Source organism: Haliaeetus albicilla, chromosome 23 (assembly GCF_947461875.1).
Source record: "Haliaeetus albicilla chromosome 23, bHalAlb1.1, whole genome shotgun sequence".
Classification (NCBI taxonomy): domain Eukaryota; kingdom Metazoa; phylum Chordata; class Aves; order Accipitriformes; family Accipitridae; genus Haliaeetus; species Haliaeetus albicilla.
Window position 1 is genome coordinate 2,537,146 of NC_091505.1, and position 13,436 is coordinate 2,550,581.

Here is a 13,436-nt window from a genome sequence, read left to right on the forward strand (position 1 = left end):
CCAATTATCCTCTGAATTGCTCTGAAATTACTTATCTGGTTTTGGCCAAGGTCCATGACACCAGCTGACTGAGGCTCAGCTGATATGCTCCTGGGCTCTGGATGCTGCATCCAGATCACATCACTGAGGGCTCTGCCTTTGCCAAAGCCAAACTGGGCCTAAAGCAAGTCAATAATATTGAAACAAACTGATTTTGCTCAGGAGCATCAGGCATTCATGTCCAAATGCAAGGTGCCCAATAAAAACGCAAGCCAGCTGATTGGGCTAGAATCCTTTTGCACCATCTCAAAAAAATGAGGCACAGAAATAGGTTTGCTCCATAGCAGAACTTAGTTTCAGAAGATTTTTCTTCTGCGATGAGCACACTGAGATAGAAAATGTACTTACTGTTGTGTCATGCAGCACCTTGCACTATGATGTGACTTGAGCTTTCCAAAATACAAGTAACTTTGAATGAGTAACTACTCGGGAATTATGTAAGCCACTTTTTTCTAGGATTGCACTACATGCTTACAGTAGCAAGGACTAAAAGGAGAATTGTGAAAGGCTGTGGTCCCCAGCTTGGTTTTGACTGCAGTGCTTTTCATCTGGCTGCACTTTCAGTGCTGCAGCTAGTGTCAGGGACAGCTGACCAACTTTGCCACGCACGCAAGGGGATGCATACTTAATGAGTGGGTGGCTTTGGCCTGTTAAAACTTTGTTAGCTGTACTTTGTATTTAGAAGTGTTTCAAAACAATGAATTCTTGATCCTAACCCCTCGAGTCCTCCGTGCCAGTAGACTACTGATGCACTGATACTGCCAGAGGGGAACCCAGGATTAAATTCTTACTGCACAGCACCCTGTCTAAAATGTATTAAAGCAAACCGTGAATCAGTCATAGCCATCAGAAGAAAAAATAACCTTTTTATTTCTTTAATTTTTTAAATTTTTTTCTGCAATTAATCACTCTTACTCTGTGCCTCATTAAACACCTATGAAAGCTATTAAAAAGCCCTGAAGCTCCAACATGTTATTATGAGAAGTGGTCATGAGACAAACTGCTCTACTTGGCAATGCTCAGTCCAATTTCTCATCTTCCGCTAAACACAGCTTCTGAACAAGGCCAGGATTTCTACATGGACAAAATAGGCTATTAGTTTTTCCTATCAAAGGCAAGATACTTGGGCGTCTTATTGCAAAGCAATAAGAGCTGCTCCACAGCCTGGAGATAAGTGCTACACTTGGTACTGTAGTCCCTCACTGGATAGGGTGATTTTCTTACAGTCATCTCTCTTTCTCCATGCTCCTCTTTAGGTCATTGACCCTGAGATTCAGGCTAATAGAAAGTGGCTCCCTCTCACATAGAATAAACAGCTCCAGTAACGATTGCCAAGCTCTTTGATGATTTCAGTATTTTTCTACCTCTAACCAAAATCTCTGATTCATATGGTAGGATGAAAAAGTCTCACTAGGTCATTTAGGCCTTCTAGCTATTACAGGATTATCCTCTGTGGTATCTTCTAAACAACTTTGACACCTCCCCAGAAAACTTAAAAAAGATTGTGAAAGATTACTTAATATTCAGGCTAACTTCTCCTTCATCTAGTTTAATTCCTAGACTTTTCAGCTTCATCTGTGCCAGGAAATCTGGCATAGCGCAGTAAAAATGGGAACTGTTAACAGTTCTCATTACCCACAGTACCGCACTAAAATCCACTTGTCCAAGCTTTTGTCTGGGTCATGAGACCTACTAACTACATTGTGGCCCCGCACACACTGCATGTGCATGCAATAGCATAGAGCCCAAGCTCTGTGATAATCAGGCTGCTTGATGCAGTCCTATTTACAGACCAGGTAGGCTTTCAGTTATCAACACTGGGTCCACACCAGTAGGTTCCTCCACCTCATTTGGTTTTACAGCTAACAGACTTGACACTGGCACCAGGCTCAGGGACACTACAGAAATACAGCCTGAAGCGTAGCAGGATTTGCTGGTAATTATGAATGTCACTCTTGGTTGATTTGCTGCTACTGATTAGCATTCTTCTAATCTTCTAGTATCAGTTCCTTCAGTGCTTTCACCACTTTTGTACTTCCCCCATAAACCTCCTTAGCTTGTAGGTATCTCTCTGAAAGAGCGGAGTCCAGTGCTGTACCTTGGCTAACTCTAGTCTCAGCCTATGAAACAAGGCTGAAGCCAGCTTACCACATTCTGCGAAACATGTTTCCCCAACCAGCACTCCACAGAAACGTGCACATTATGAAAGAGAGTCCTTTACATTACAAAACCTGTTTGAGGTCAGGATATGGCAGTGTTCAGATTCTCATCTTTCCCCTCATCCTGCCCCAAACGGTACACATTCTTGCAAGGACAAACGAGTTTTCAGGTTGGTCATTGTGTAAATTGTGATCAGCTTGGTCAGTGAGCAAATATGTTTCAGTTGAATGTCATGGTATTCACACGCCTAATCTTCAGTATTGTGCCGTGGTGAGAATACCAACAGTCAAGTGGGACTGAGCTGAGACATTCACAGTTATGAGCAGTTTTATTAAAACTGAACATCTCTTTTATCGCCTCCTGCAGCTGTGGCACTCAGAAGTCAGGCAGAGGCAAAAATCAGTAAGGAAATACCTTTTGGGCAGTGTAATGCCAACCCAGGAGAAGCAGTGAACCAAGTAATGGCTAGCTTTTAATGAAATTATTTAATTACATAACCATTATTAACTTCTGCAGCTGCATAATTGTGTGATTAATCAAATCTAATGCCTTCAGTCAGAAAATGTTTATTGGTGGGACTCAGGGAGAATTTTTCTATCTTATACAAGGTAGTACAATTGGCTCAGAGCATAAAGGGGTTTTTGCTTTCCTCTAAAGCATCAAGTACTGACCACTGCCAGAAGCAAGACTGATGTCTGATTCAGTGTGGCAGTTTCTATGTAGCAAATGAGATTTCAAGGACAGACAGAAAAGGGATGCTGCAATCTCCTCTTCCAATATACAGTCCAAGCATATGCACATTTCTCTGTTGCTGAGGATGAACAGAATAGATTGCAATGTTAGTAATATAGAGTATTAAAGGGAAAAATGCAAAGACCCTTGGATAGCTTTAATTTAGGAAATGCATTTAGATGAAAGGAATAGTTTTGAAAGTTAATTGCATTTTGGTCTGCCATAAGACAGCTAATGACAAAACTTGCTTCTGACCTAACTCATCAGCTTTTTGTCTTTGGAGCAAATATTAGATGTCAGCATTTAAGAGTCCTTCTTCAAACACCAGCATGATTTCAGTGATAGGCAGAGTCATTCCCAGATATCCAGGCTCCTGACCTACAGGGGCAGAAACCTAAGAAGAACACTTGCTGCGAGTCTACATGGGTCTGAAAATTTCCCATTGTGTGGCCAAACTAAACCCTAATAACATTTCTTTTTCTTCAGCGCTCTGAGATATGCAGGCTGGGGGCCAAGTTAAACAGATACTTTCAAGCTTCTCTCCGTCTCCACTGACAACTTTAATACCTGGCAAATTAGAAGCCAGAGCATCCATGGAATTGTCTGACACGAGTCAATAGAACTGAGCAACAAAAAGAAAAATACATAAATAAACAGTGAAGCAAAGTTGTGGTTCCATTGCTCATGCCAGGGAAGAATTTATCTACAGAGAAAGTGTATGTGTACAGGAAGGAACAGCTGCCAAATGTATAGTATACAGAAGAAGTTTCCACTCACATTTTTCTCTGGACAAAGAGGAGAAACTTAGACTGTGAAAGCAGAATGTGCTACGTTTTTGTTGAAGTTCTCAGGGTTACTATTTATTTTAGAATTTCTGCTTTGCCACTCAACAGGTTTGGTTTCAATGCCTTGCACAGTTGTAAAAGCACAGTAACATTAGCTTTAATCTATAACCTCTGCATTTTAGAAGTCAGAGAACCCAAGTTTATTCTAGATGTGCAAGACATGGTGGGCTGGCTCTCACAACTCAGGGGTGCTGCGTTCACTTCCTAGAGACAAAGCTGGAGATGCAAGCATGCTGTAGAAAGCCACCACAGCACACTAAAATCAGGCAACTATGAAGCAGCCAGTCTCCCACTGCAGCTGATTAGAGTTGCAGCTGTTTGTTCTGTCTGAATTTGGCTGAATATCTCAGCTCCTGGCTTAGAGACTGGCTTTGCAGACTATGATATACAGAGTATCACCTACTCCACACACTCCCCCAAGAAGAAACTACAGGGATAGATAATTTACAGATAGACCCTACAGGCTGTTCAGTGTGGTTGTGCACAGATCATAAACCAGTGTTCTACTCTAGCCAATGCACTGCACACTCATGACCTTTGCGGAATTCACAAAAATTTTAATTGATGCTATTGACACTAGTTCTGTCAGCCAGACTGAGAATATCTACAGCTTGTGGGAAAACTGAAGCTTTTGACAGGTTCCAGATTAAGAGGCAAGATAACTTCTAAAGTCATAGTAGCATAACCTAGCAGGACATATTTACCCTTTCACAGCTGAAGGGATCTGGGCCTACTGTATATTACAATTCTGTCATGCCAAGCATCAACCTGCTCTTAAGCCTGCAGTGGTTTTCTCTGCTGTACCATCACAAAAACTTGACAGTGTACACAACTGGTGTCTTGGATCTGCTACTTTTCCTATTGATTATTTTTGTTCCCCTTCCTCCAATGACTGTATCTGTCTCTTAGCTCTTGTTTTATTTCCCGGAGCAGGAACTGGCTTTGCTTTCTTTCTAAAGCACCACTCTGAATCCATGATCAACTGCTGGGAACTGTAAGCACTGCAGCAGTACAAATAAAATAAGTGTAATGAATTATGCAATTATTTGATGAACTGTTGATTATTCAGGTTTGGTTTAGGGTCATTAGAATGTAGCTTTATGCTCCTTTAAACACGTATGAAATATACACACAAAGTGCTAGTACTGCCTGATTTTACATTCTCCCAGGCACATTCATAAGTCATTCTGAAATGAGACATGAGCAATACCATAATCAGTCTGCGAGTGAGGCTTATCCCAAAGAGATGCATGTTAAAGGGTCCCTAAGCAAAGTGGAGAAGTTCAAAAGCCATTCTCAAATTGGGATCCTTTTGAGAACCAACCCTAAATTTTCCAGACCTCTTCCAATGAATTCCTCAGATGGAAAAACTTAAGGCTTAACAAAACATTATTTTTAAGGCAGCCTATGACAGAAAGTACCTTTTTTCTCTCCACAACACTTGCTGTTCCTCAAGGTCACCTTGTGATACAAATCCTCTGCAGGGTTCTTCTACTTTTAACATTGAGGTTGCTCCATGTGATGTAAGTTGCTTCTCTCCCACTGCCTTCATCACCTATAATAAGAGAAGACAGCAGAAAATGAAAGCTGGCTCGCTTTAATAGCCTCAGTTACAGGCCAGCAGCTGTAATGTTGAAAAGTGCTGCCCTTCACTAGCATACTGCTAGTAATTTTAAAGGGCTACAGAATATAAGAGAGATTTTGCTCTACACTACAAGAGTGTGTTCAACACACACTCTTGCTTTCAGTATCATTTTAGATTAGAGTCTGTCATAGATTATTCATTATTTCATCCTTTATTATCCTTAAAGAAAAGTCATAGCTTTCAGTTCTGCTTTCATAAGAGTCAAATTTTTACTGACCTGTGTCAGAACAATGAGAGAGAATATTATTGTATGTATAGGACAGGTGCATTTATAACTAATATATACATAGTGCACTGAAATGTGGTAAGCTAAAAAGACATGGTAGCAGGACTCCTGGATTTACTCCTAAATGTACTTTTAAAACACTGAGTTATTTGAAATACCTAATTCAGTTTTCTTACCCAATCTGTAAAATGTCACTGTCTTACAGGATGCTGCAAAGGTAAATTGAAATGCTTTATATATTTTTTTTAATAATTTTGGCCATTAATTACATGTAGAGACAAAAGCTTATGGAGACAGGGTCAATATATTATACTGTTTGTTCTCAACAGGCGGAGAGCTGTTACCAAGAGCAAAGAATCCATACTATCTGATCATGAGGCTGTCAAGTACCAGCCAGCAGTACAGGTAGAAGAGGACACCATGGACTTCACACTGGAAGACTCTGTTCTCCTTCCTATGGATCCAAACCTGGAATGCCACAGCCCACCTCCAGATTACAACTCTGTCATTCACTACTCGGCCCCTCCAGTGTAATCAGCCTAACCTGACACAGAGCATCTTGCACCTCTCCACCATGCTAGATTCTTACATGCCTCCATGCCTGCGTAAAGAGGCTGGTTAAAAATGGAAGGGAAATCTGACAGGACAATGGTTCATATGTTTCTTCTGGCACATCTCCGATGTGAGTGGAAACATTTTAAGAGCATCTTCTTTGCTATCTTTAAAGGCCTATTGCAACATATGCAGTAAATTAAAATTCTGTCTATCAGAATTGTAAGTAGGAGCTGTAACCCAGAACTGCTTCCACTCCTTCCTCCCCTAGCTGGGACTGTTCATTGGCATTTGCAGATTTACAAGTTCCTTCATTCACATTTTACTCCACAAGAGTCACCAAGAGTCACGTCAAGCTAGTTGTGAAAACAAGATTCATTCTACTGGTCCTGCACACATCCTGCAGGGATTGTTTAGTATGATGCTGTAAGGGATCAGTTGAAAACAACAGCTATACACACTAATGTTTTGGTTTTGGAGAAAATCCAAAATTGAAACATCATTCTTAACTTGGGATCTCACCTTCTGTAAATATTTCTGAAATATTCTGAAATCCAAAATGTTTTTATTTCAATTTGTGATTTAATAATTTCCACTGCCTATAGGATACACTCCTAAAAATGATATAGCACAGACAAAGCAGCAGCGCTCATGTATCAAGAGGCAGGATGGGCCATCAGGGCATACAATGTGGTTAAATCTGTTTCCCTGTATTTTCTCCTTGTTCAAACCGCAATTTATTCAGCATACATGCAATAAGGAACCTTGATGGAGATGCATCTATAATGATTGCAAGGCAAAATCACTGCCTTAAGAACCTTCTTAAGCTTAGACAGACAGAATTTCCCAGCACACATGCACGTTTGTGTGAGTGTGCATAAAATACTCATTAACAACATGAGATTTACACATAAATGCACACATACCCTTGAGGCACCAGCAGCGTTGCAGCATTTTTATGTTTCCTTTCTGCACACAGGCTATTTACTAAAAAGAAAGAAAAAATAAAAAGGCATTTCCTTTGGATTCTGTGGCAGGTGCCCAACAGTCTGATCCTGGGAATACTAGCCCATGCTAAACTGTAAGCATATGTGACACATATTTGTCTCTGACTGTCTTGCCAAGGTAAATATTGGTATGATATGCAATGCCCTCTGCATCTAAACCCTTCATGGCTCCATGGTAATTCAAAGCTTTTTGTGCAGCCTAATCATACAAGACTGAATGGATCACAAATTCTCACATTTGAGAAATTCAAAGTTTGTTGCCCCCTGCCCAAAAGCTGTGTGTGGAAGCGACTGTTGGTCTGCAGGTATGCATACCCCATGCATACTCACAACAACTTCAAAAATAAGCAAATAATCCTTGTCATTTAATGTGCTATGTAACAATCAGAGTTGACTTTAGAAATCTAGGAAGGGAAAAACTATCTAGATTGCAAGTAGAAAAAGCAAGGATGAGAAAGATGTTCATTGACAGTCAAGGCTATAACCTCCTAAGTTAGAAACCCAGATCTGTAAATGACTCTGTGCAGTTTCCTCCAAAGTCTGCACAACCCTTTCCTTTTCTTCTTAGACTTGACACTGGTTTGACTTCTTCAGAGAAAAAGAATTTTTCTTCATAATTGCAAACTGAAGGGGAAAAAAAAAATAATCCAACACTTGCAAACCAATTATATTACCTTGGCAAAGACAGCCTAAATACCCTAGCAGCAGTGAAGAAAACATTTCTGGATGATCAGTTACAGTTGGTTACATTGAAGTAAACACAAACAAGCCTCAGGTATTATCAAATGGGGAAACAAATCTCCAAACCCTGTACCATGTTAACTGTGAATGCTAAAGCATCTGAAGTATGGGCTCTTGGGAACTGCACTTCTCGTTCTCCTTGACTTCAGATTCGATGTATTAAGGAACTCAGCTGCAGTAACTCACGAGCCCCTTGTTCATAGCGGACCTGCTAGATAGCTGTGGTCTGTAGTTGCTTTATGGTCATATTTGCACTTCTTTGTATTTTAGTACCTATGTATTAAGTAGAGCTGGTCATATAACAGAAGAAACTACTGGGAAAGAATTCATCTGATGAGCCCCAGAAAGCTCATTGGATCGGTTTTCCATCAAACAGTAAATTAACTATCTATAGCTCTGATCAATTAATCAATCACTTCTTTTGGAAATAATTTATTCACGTGGCAAAAAGAAAAAAGGCGCAGACAGTTTGTCTGGCTCTACGGTTAATGGCATCAGTGTGAGATGGTTTGTTACTGTGCCTTTTCTGGAGGGTAAGAAAATGACAATGTTTAAAAACCTTTGCTTATAAACTTTAAAACACGTACATATAGGGGAAAAAACCTGCAAGTATGCTCTCTGTTTTGAAGAAGAATGGGAAACACTGCTGGGTGAACTGTCTGCTTCTAAGAGAGCCGAGTATATTATCTTTCCACTTTAGCAAGGATGAACTGTAGAGGTTTCTCTGAGACTCGAGGAACACGAAGCATGTTTCCTGAGTGGGACCCGAGCGGACACTCTAATGGAGCGCTGGTAGCCAGGTCCCTTTCTGGCTCTCAATAACGTGTATCAGCCTTTCTCCATTGCGTGAGATGATGTGAAAACAGAGCGCAGGCTCAAGTGCTCAAGACACATTTTAAAACACTGGTTGCGTTGACAGCCCCCTGAAAACTGAGGGCTCCTCTGCAGTGGCAAAATCAACAGCCGCCTTGAGCAGTATCGATGGCCATTTCTTCAGAGAGCAAAGATACCCTCCTAACCCGTGATAATGGCCTTCAAGTGTTCTGGAAATGGCAGGCGACTGATGTTTGGGCAGCTGTGTTTCCAATGTTTATTTTGAGTGGAAGTTTTTTTCCTCCTTATAGTAAATGTAACAAGCAAAATTATTGCCTGAAAAGTATTATTGAACATATGTCTTCTATTTTATTTACTAATATTTTGTTTGTCCTTTTCTCTCCTCCCTTAATTTAATTATTGTTCTTTTCTTACAATGATGTATATAGTTTACCCAGTAGAAACAAATATAGTGATTCATTTATATGGTAAAATTTGTAACATTTTAGTTAAAAGAGAAAGAGATACCCAGACATAACAGAGTTAAGTATTGTTACTAAACATTTCACTAATGCTTGCAGGCCAGGCTCCTGTTTACAGTACCCTACTAGTGCCATTTCATAGCAGTTCTCCTCTTGGCTGCGAGTATCTCTGGCTGTCACTTATTCTCCACGTTATTTAGTTTCAGTTAGGAAACAGGGATCTGGAAGAATCTGGCAGGTTTATCTCATTCCTGGAAGTGTCACCATGCAGCTCATGGTAAAGGGAAGGAATTTCCACTGCCTCCATTTTAATTGAAGACTGGTGTATTGGCTAGAGGATCAGAAGGGGCCAAACTGTTTAAATGATGTGATGTTTATTATTTTTTCAGACTTCTCAGGGATTCTTACTCGACTCCTCTCAGCCACCTGCTTTATCTAACCTGACTGAGCTCAATGGTATCTGATATTAACACATACCTTTGTTTTCTTTAATGGTGCTTACTCCTACTGTTTTTGTCCTCTTGTAACCCCAGAGAATTAGGGCAAAGGAACTCGGAGCTCACCACAGAAATGTGTTATCTTCTCTCCAACAGTCACCTGCCACATAGGTGTCCAAGGATAAGTGCCTTCACCTGCATGTTATTGTTCAGGCTGGTTTTTTTAACAGCCTGGTTTCCTATCTCCTCTTTTCTCTACTTTTCATCTATTTCTTGATATTTGTTCTTCACAGTCCCTTTGGATTGCTTTTCTCTGCCTTTTGAACAAGATCAGGTATAGGACTCACTTCACTCTGCTATTTCCTGTATATTCTGCACTTGCACAAGCTGAACTAGATAATCTAAAGCAAGCTTTTTTTCACATTAAAATTTTCAAATATAGGCAAGGGAAACTAGTTTATATTGGTTTGTCTGGAAGCCTTTCTGTATCCTTCCCTGAATGAGCGAAGCTTTTTAATCTATTGATTTTTCAATATTTGGTATCTAGAGCAAAACAAAGGTTGGTGACTATCTATGCGAATCTCATGTTTCTCCTAGTCCTTTATCAAACAATCAGGTTTCTCTTAGGTTCTTCCAAGTTATCCTCACAAGATGGGGGTCCTAACCAGGATGCTGGGCCCACACGATCCACTCAGGATATCAAGGAAGGTCAGATAGAAACCTAAAGTCTGAGTAATAGCCTCAAACAAAACCACTGAAATTTGAACCCACTGAATGCTGAAGATGTATATACATTTACAGCTGCCTGCAGGCATAAACCGCTCTGCTTAAGACATCCCACTAATACAAACACTACTCTTCAGTTAGCCTCCTTGGCAAATGCCTAGGGTAACCTAGAGTGTCCAGGCACTTCTCTCTTGTTATTTACACTCTTGTATACTGTAGGAATGCTAGTCAGCATGTAAGCCTCTAACTGGCCAGTCAACAGTTTATGACTTACCTACTCAATGATCCTTCATGCTGAGCTTTGGCACTGCCTCCTACCTTGCTTTACAAATTTGATCTGGCCCTATTCCAGCTGTATGGATGTGGTCTTAGGTCGATGGTCTCTAGCTCCCACCAGCACCAGCTGGACAACACCAGGAAATGTTTGGAGGGCAACATTACTAGCAAACAGCTACATAAGATAAAGCATTATTGGGTTTTCCTGAACACAGGACTTAGCCAGGATTAGTACCATACTCAGATATCAGCCTATAAGTATTTTCTTATCCTAAAGTGAATGGAAAATACAGAAGGTAGCAACAATTCTTTTGTCCCTCCCTGCAAATATTGGTAGCCAAACCCTGAGATCCATTTTCCTGTTTTTATACTACACCACAAAAAAAACCAGAAAGAATTTTGCCAAAGTAATGACACCAGCACTATCTCATGCAAGTAAAGTTCAGGGAGGACTTCTGGATTTGACCCTATCAAGAGTCAGTCACTGTATAGGATGTAAGCATTGAGCCCAAGCACTGGTTTGCTTGTTTGACACCTGTTGTTTTCATACTGTGTTAACACAGAAAACTTGCTGGACTGGGTCATTTGGGACCCCAAGCAAATATAATGCCATAAGGGCTGTGGTTACAGGAAGACTAGTGTGGTATGCACTGAACAGTGTCCCATTCATTGTCCTGCCTAATAATCCTGTGCCACAAGAGCCAGCACATCCTTATTACTCAAATTCATTTTTCCTTAGACCTTGAGTTGTCAAAGCAGCTAATGAAAACTGGGAAAACCCAGTAATTTGGGACTTAAAGAAAATAAATTAAGTGCCATGTAATACTCAAAACACTAAGGAATGTTTGTCTGCCATGTTCCTGTCTGTCTGAAGAATGTATGCACTGAAAACAATGCTTTCTTATGTAGTCAAAAATTGTACTGTATCTATTAACCAAAAAATAAAAAGATTCTATATTTATACAGCCCAGGGCTCCTTTGTGTCATCTCTTGGCTTGAAAAGCATTGTCCTTGAAGCAGAAGATAAATAAATAATGCAACAGTTTGGAGAGATTTTTACAAGGCATAGATCTCTCATTAATTTCTACAGGGGGTTCAAAACTTAGGACGTAAGCCTGCCACACTGTCATTGCTCAGAGGTATCTAACCACTACATTTGCTTAAAAGATTCACAGATCTCACAAAATGCTGGCCCAATTTGCTGGAGAAATACACAACTCTAGCTGCCGCCAAGAACAGTTCATGAAACACAGAGACTGCTGTCTTGCTACATTTAAAATAAATAAATAAATGGGGCTGAGATAGTAAGTACTTCAGTCTGTGAAGATGATTTGCAGAACATGGTAGCCTCTGGGAGTTGTTCAGATTCAAAATTCCAGAAATTGTGTTTCATTTAGCTTACCATAATATTCTAAAAAGAACACAAATAAATATTTCCCAATACACAGCCATGATGATGTTACTGAATTCTCACTTGAATCGACTCTGCACTCTTGAAATATAGAACATTCCATGCACTTATTTTGTAGTTAAGCTCTAATATTTAGAAAGCTGAGGAAAAAAATCTCCCAACAATAGTCAAGTACAGCAGGCATGCCATTTTCCTTACCAGCTGGTTAATCTTTCTGAAATACTGTTTCCCATTGCTCTTTCCATTTGTGTGGCACAGCAGGTAACTACTGGCAGAAAAAATATGAGATCTTTGCAGATTTTTACAGACTGACAAATACTAGTTTCTACTTATGTCTTAAAATAAATACAGTTATTGGGGGGGGAAGTGTGTTAGAGTTTCAGAGCCATTCTTCCATTAGCACAGTCTTAAAAGTTATTGGTCTGTGTATTTTGCTAGTCACATTAAAAACTATGAAGCACTCAAGTCACTTCAAACATTTTAGTTTCTCTTCATTCCCTGTTCCAAACAGTCCTAGAAATAAGTGTCTAAATTATACATGTCATTTGAAATGCAGCAATCTCCTTTCATCCACATAATGAGCAAGAACATTCTTCTCTGTAAACTATAAAATGTTTTAGTTACTTATATAACGCATGAGTCATTGCATGCTAGGCAATAGAGAGTCTCCTTTTTGGGGAAACTAATGTATTAAATGGCGGAAGGAAAACATACAAAATTAACTCTGATTTGCTTTTAGCACAAAATGTGAATTATTAATCACATACAGCTTGAGTTACACTTGTGGAAGGTACTCTGTTATGGCATGCCTTGGAAAAGAATTTTGGGGAAAAAAGTACAGCACCAGGAATCAAGAAATGTAAGCTTTTCTCTCAGGTCTTGGCCAGGATACATAACTTCTCTGTCCCTTACTTTTGGCATATATGATGTAAAAGATTTTTGGTTTTACAGCAACAGCATGTAGAGATGCAAGACTGGAAAATCTCAATCTAAAGTACTGAAAACTTGGTGGTTTGAGGTGACAAAAATCCAAGAAGAAAATAGGGACTAGCAAGATTTAGGAGTAAGATAAACAGATTTTGTGGTGGTCACATTAGAAAGCTGAGAAGAGAATCCAGCTGATTTCCAGTCAAGTCCTTTTTCCTTCCTCCCATAATAAGACTTAACTTACGAGGGTTTATAAAGTTCAAAGGCTTTGAAAGAGTGGAAAATACTGTTAATTTTATACGCTCTGTACACAGTGAGGGCCATAAGCAGTAGATAATAATTTTGTCTCAAAACCTATGAAGTAGCCCACGAATTTCATGGGATCTCAGTATATATTTTATCACTGGCTATTGCCTG

At 39.8% G+C, this 13,436-nt stretch overlaps 1 protein-coding gene across 3 annotated transcripts in view; it reads left to right on the forward strand.

The window, feature by feature from the left end:
- Positions 1-11,646, forward strand: part of LOC104315895 (vascular endothelial growth factor receptor kdr-like) — a 141,611-nt gene extending 129,965 nt beyond the window's left edge. For all 3 annotated transcript variants that reach the window (XM_069810887.1, XM_069810889.1, XM_069810888.1), the window contains one exon: positions 5,977-11,646. In XM_069810887.1, the coding sequence (XP_069666988.1) occupies positions 5,977-6,181 (205 nt within the window). In that variant the 3' untranslated portion in view covers positions 6,182-11,646. The remainder of the gene's footprint in view (positions 1-5,976) is intronic.
- The last annotated feature ends 1,790 nt before the right edge of the window (positions 11,647-13,436 follow it).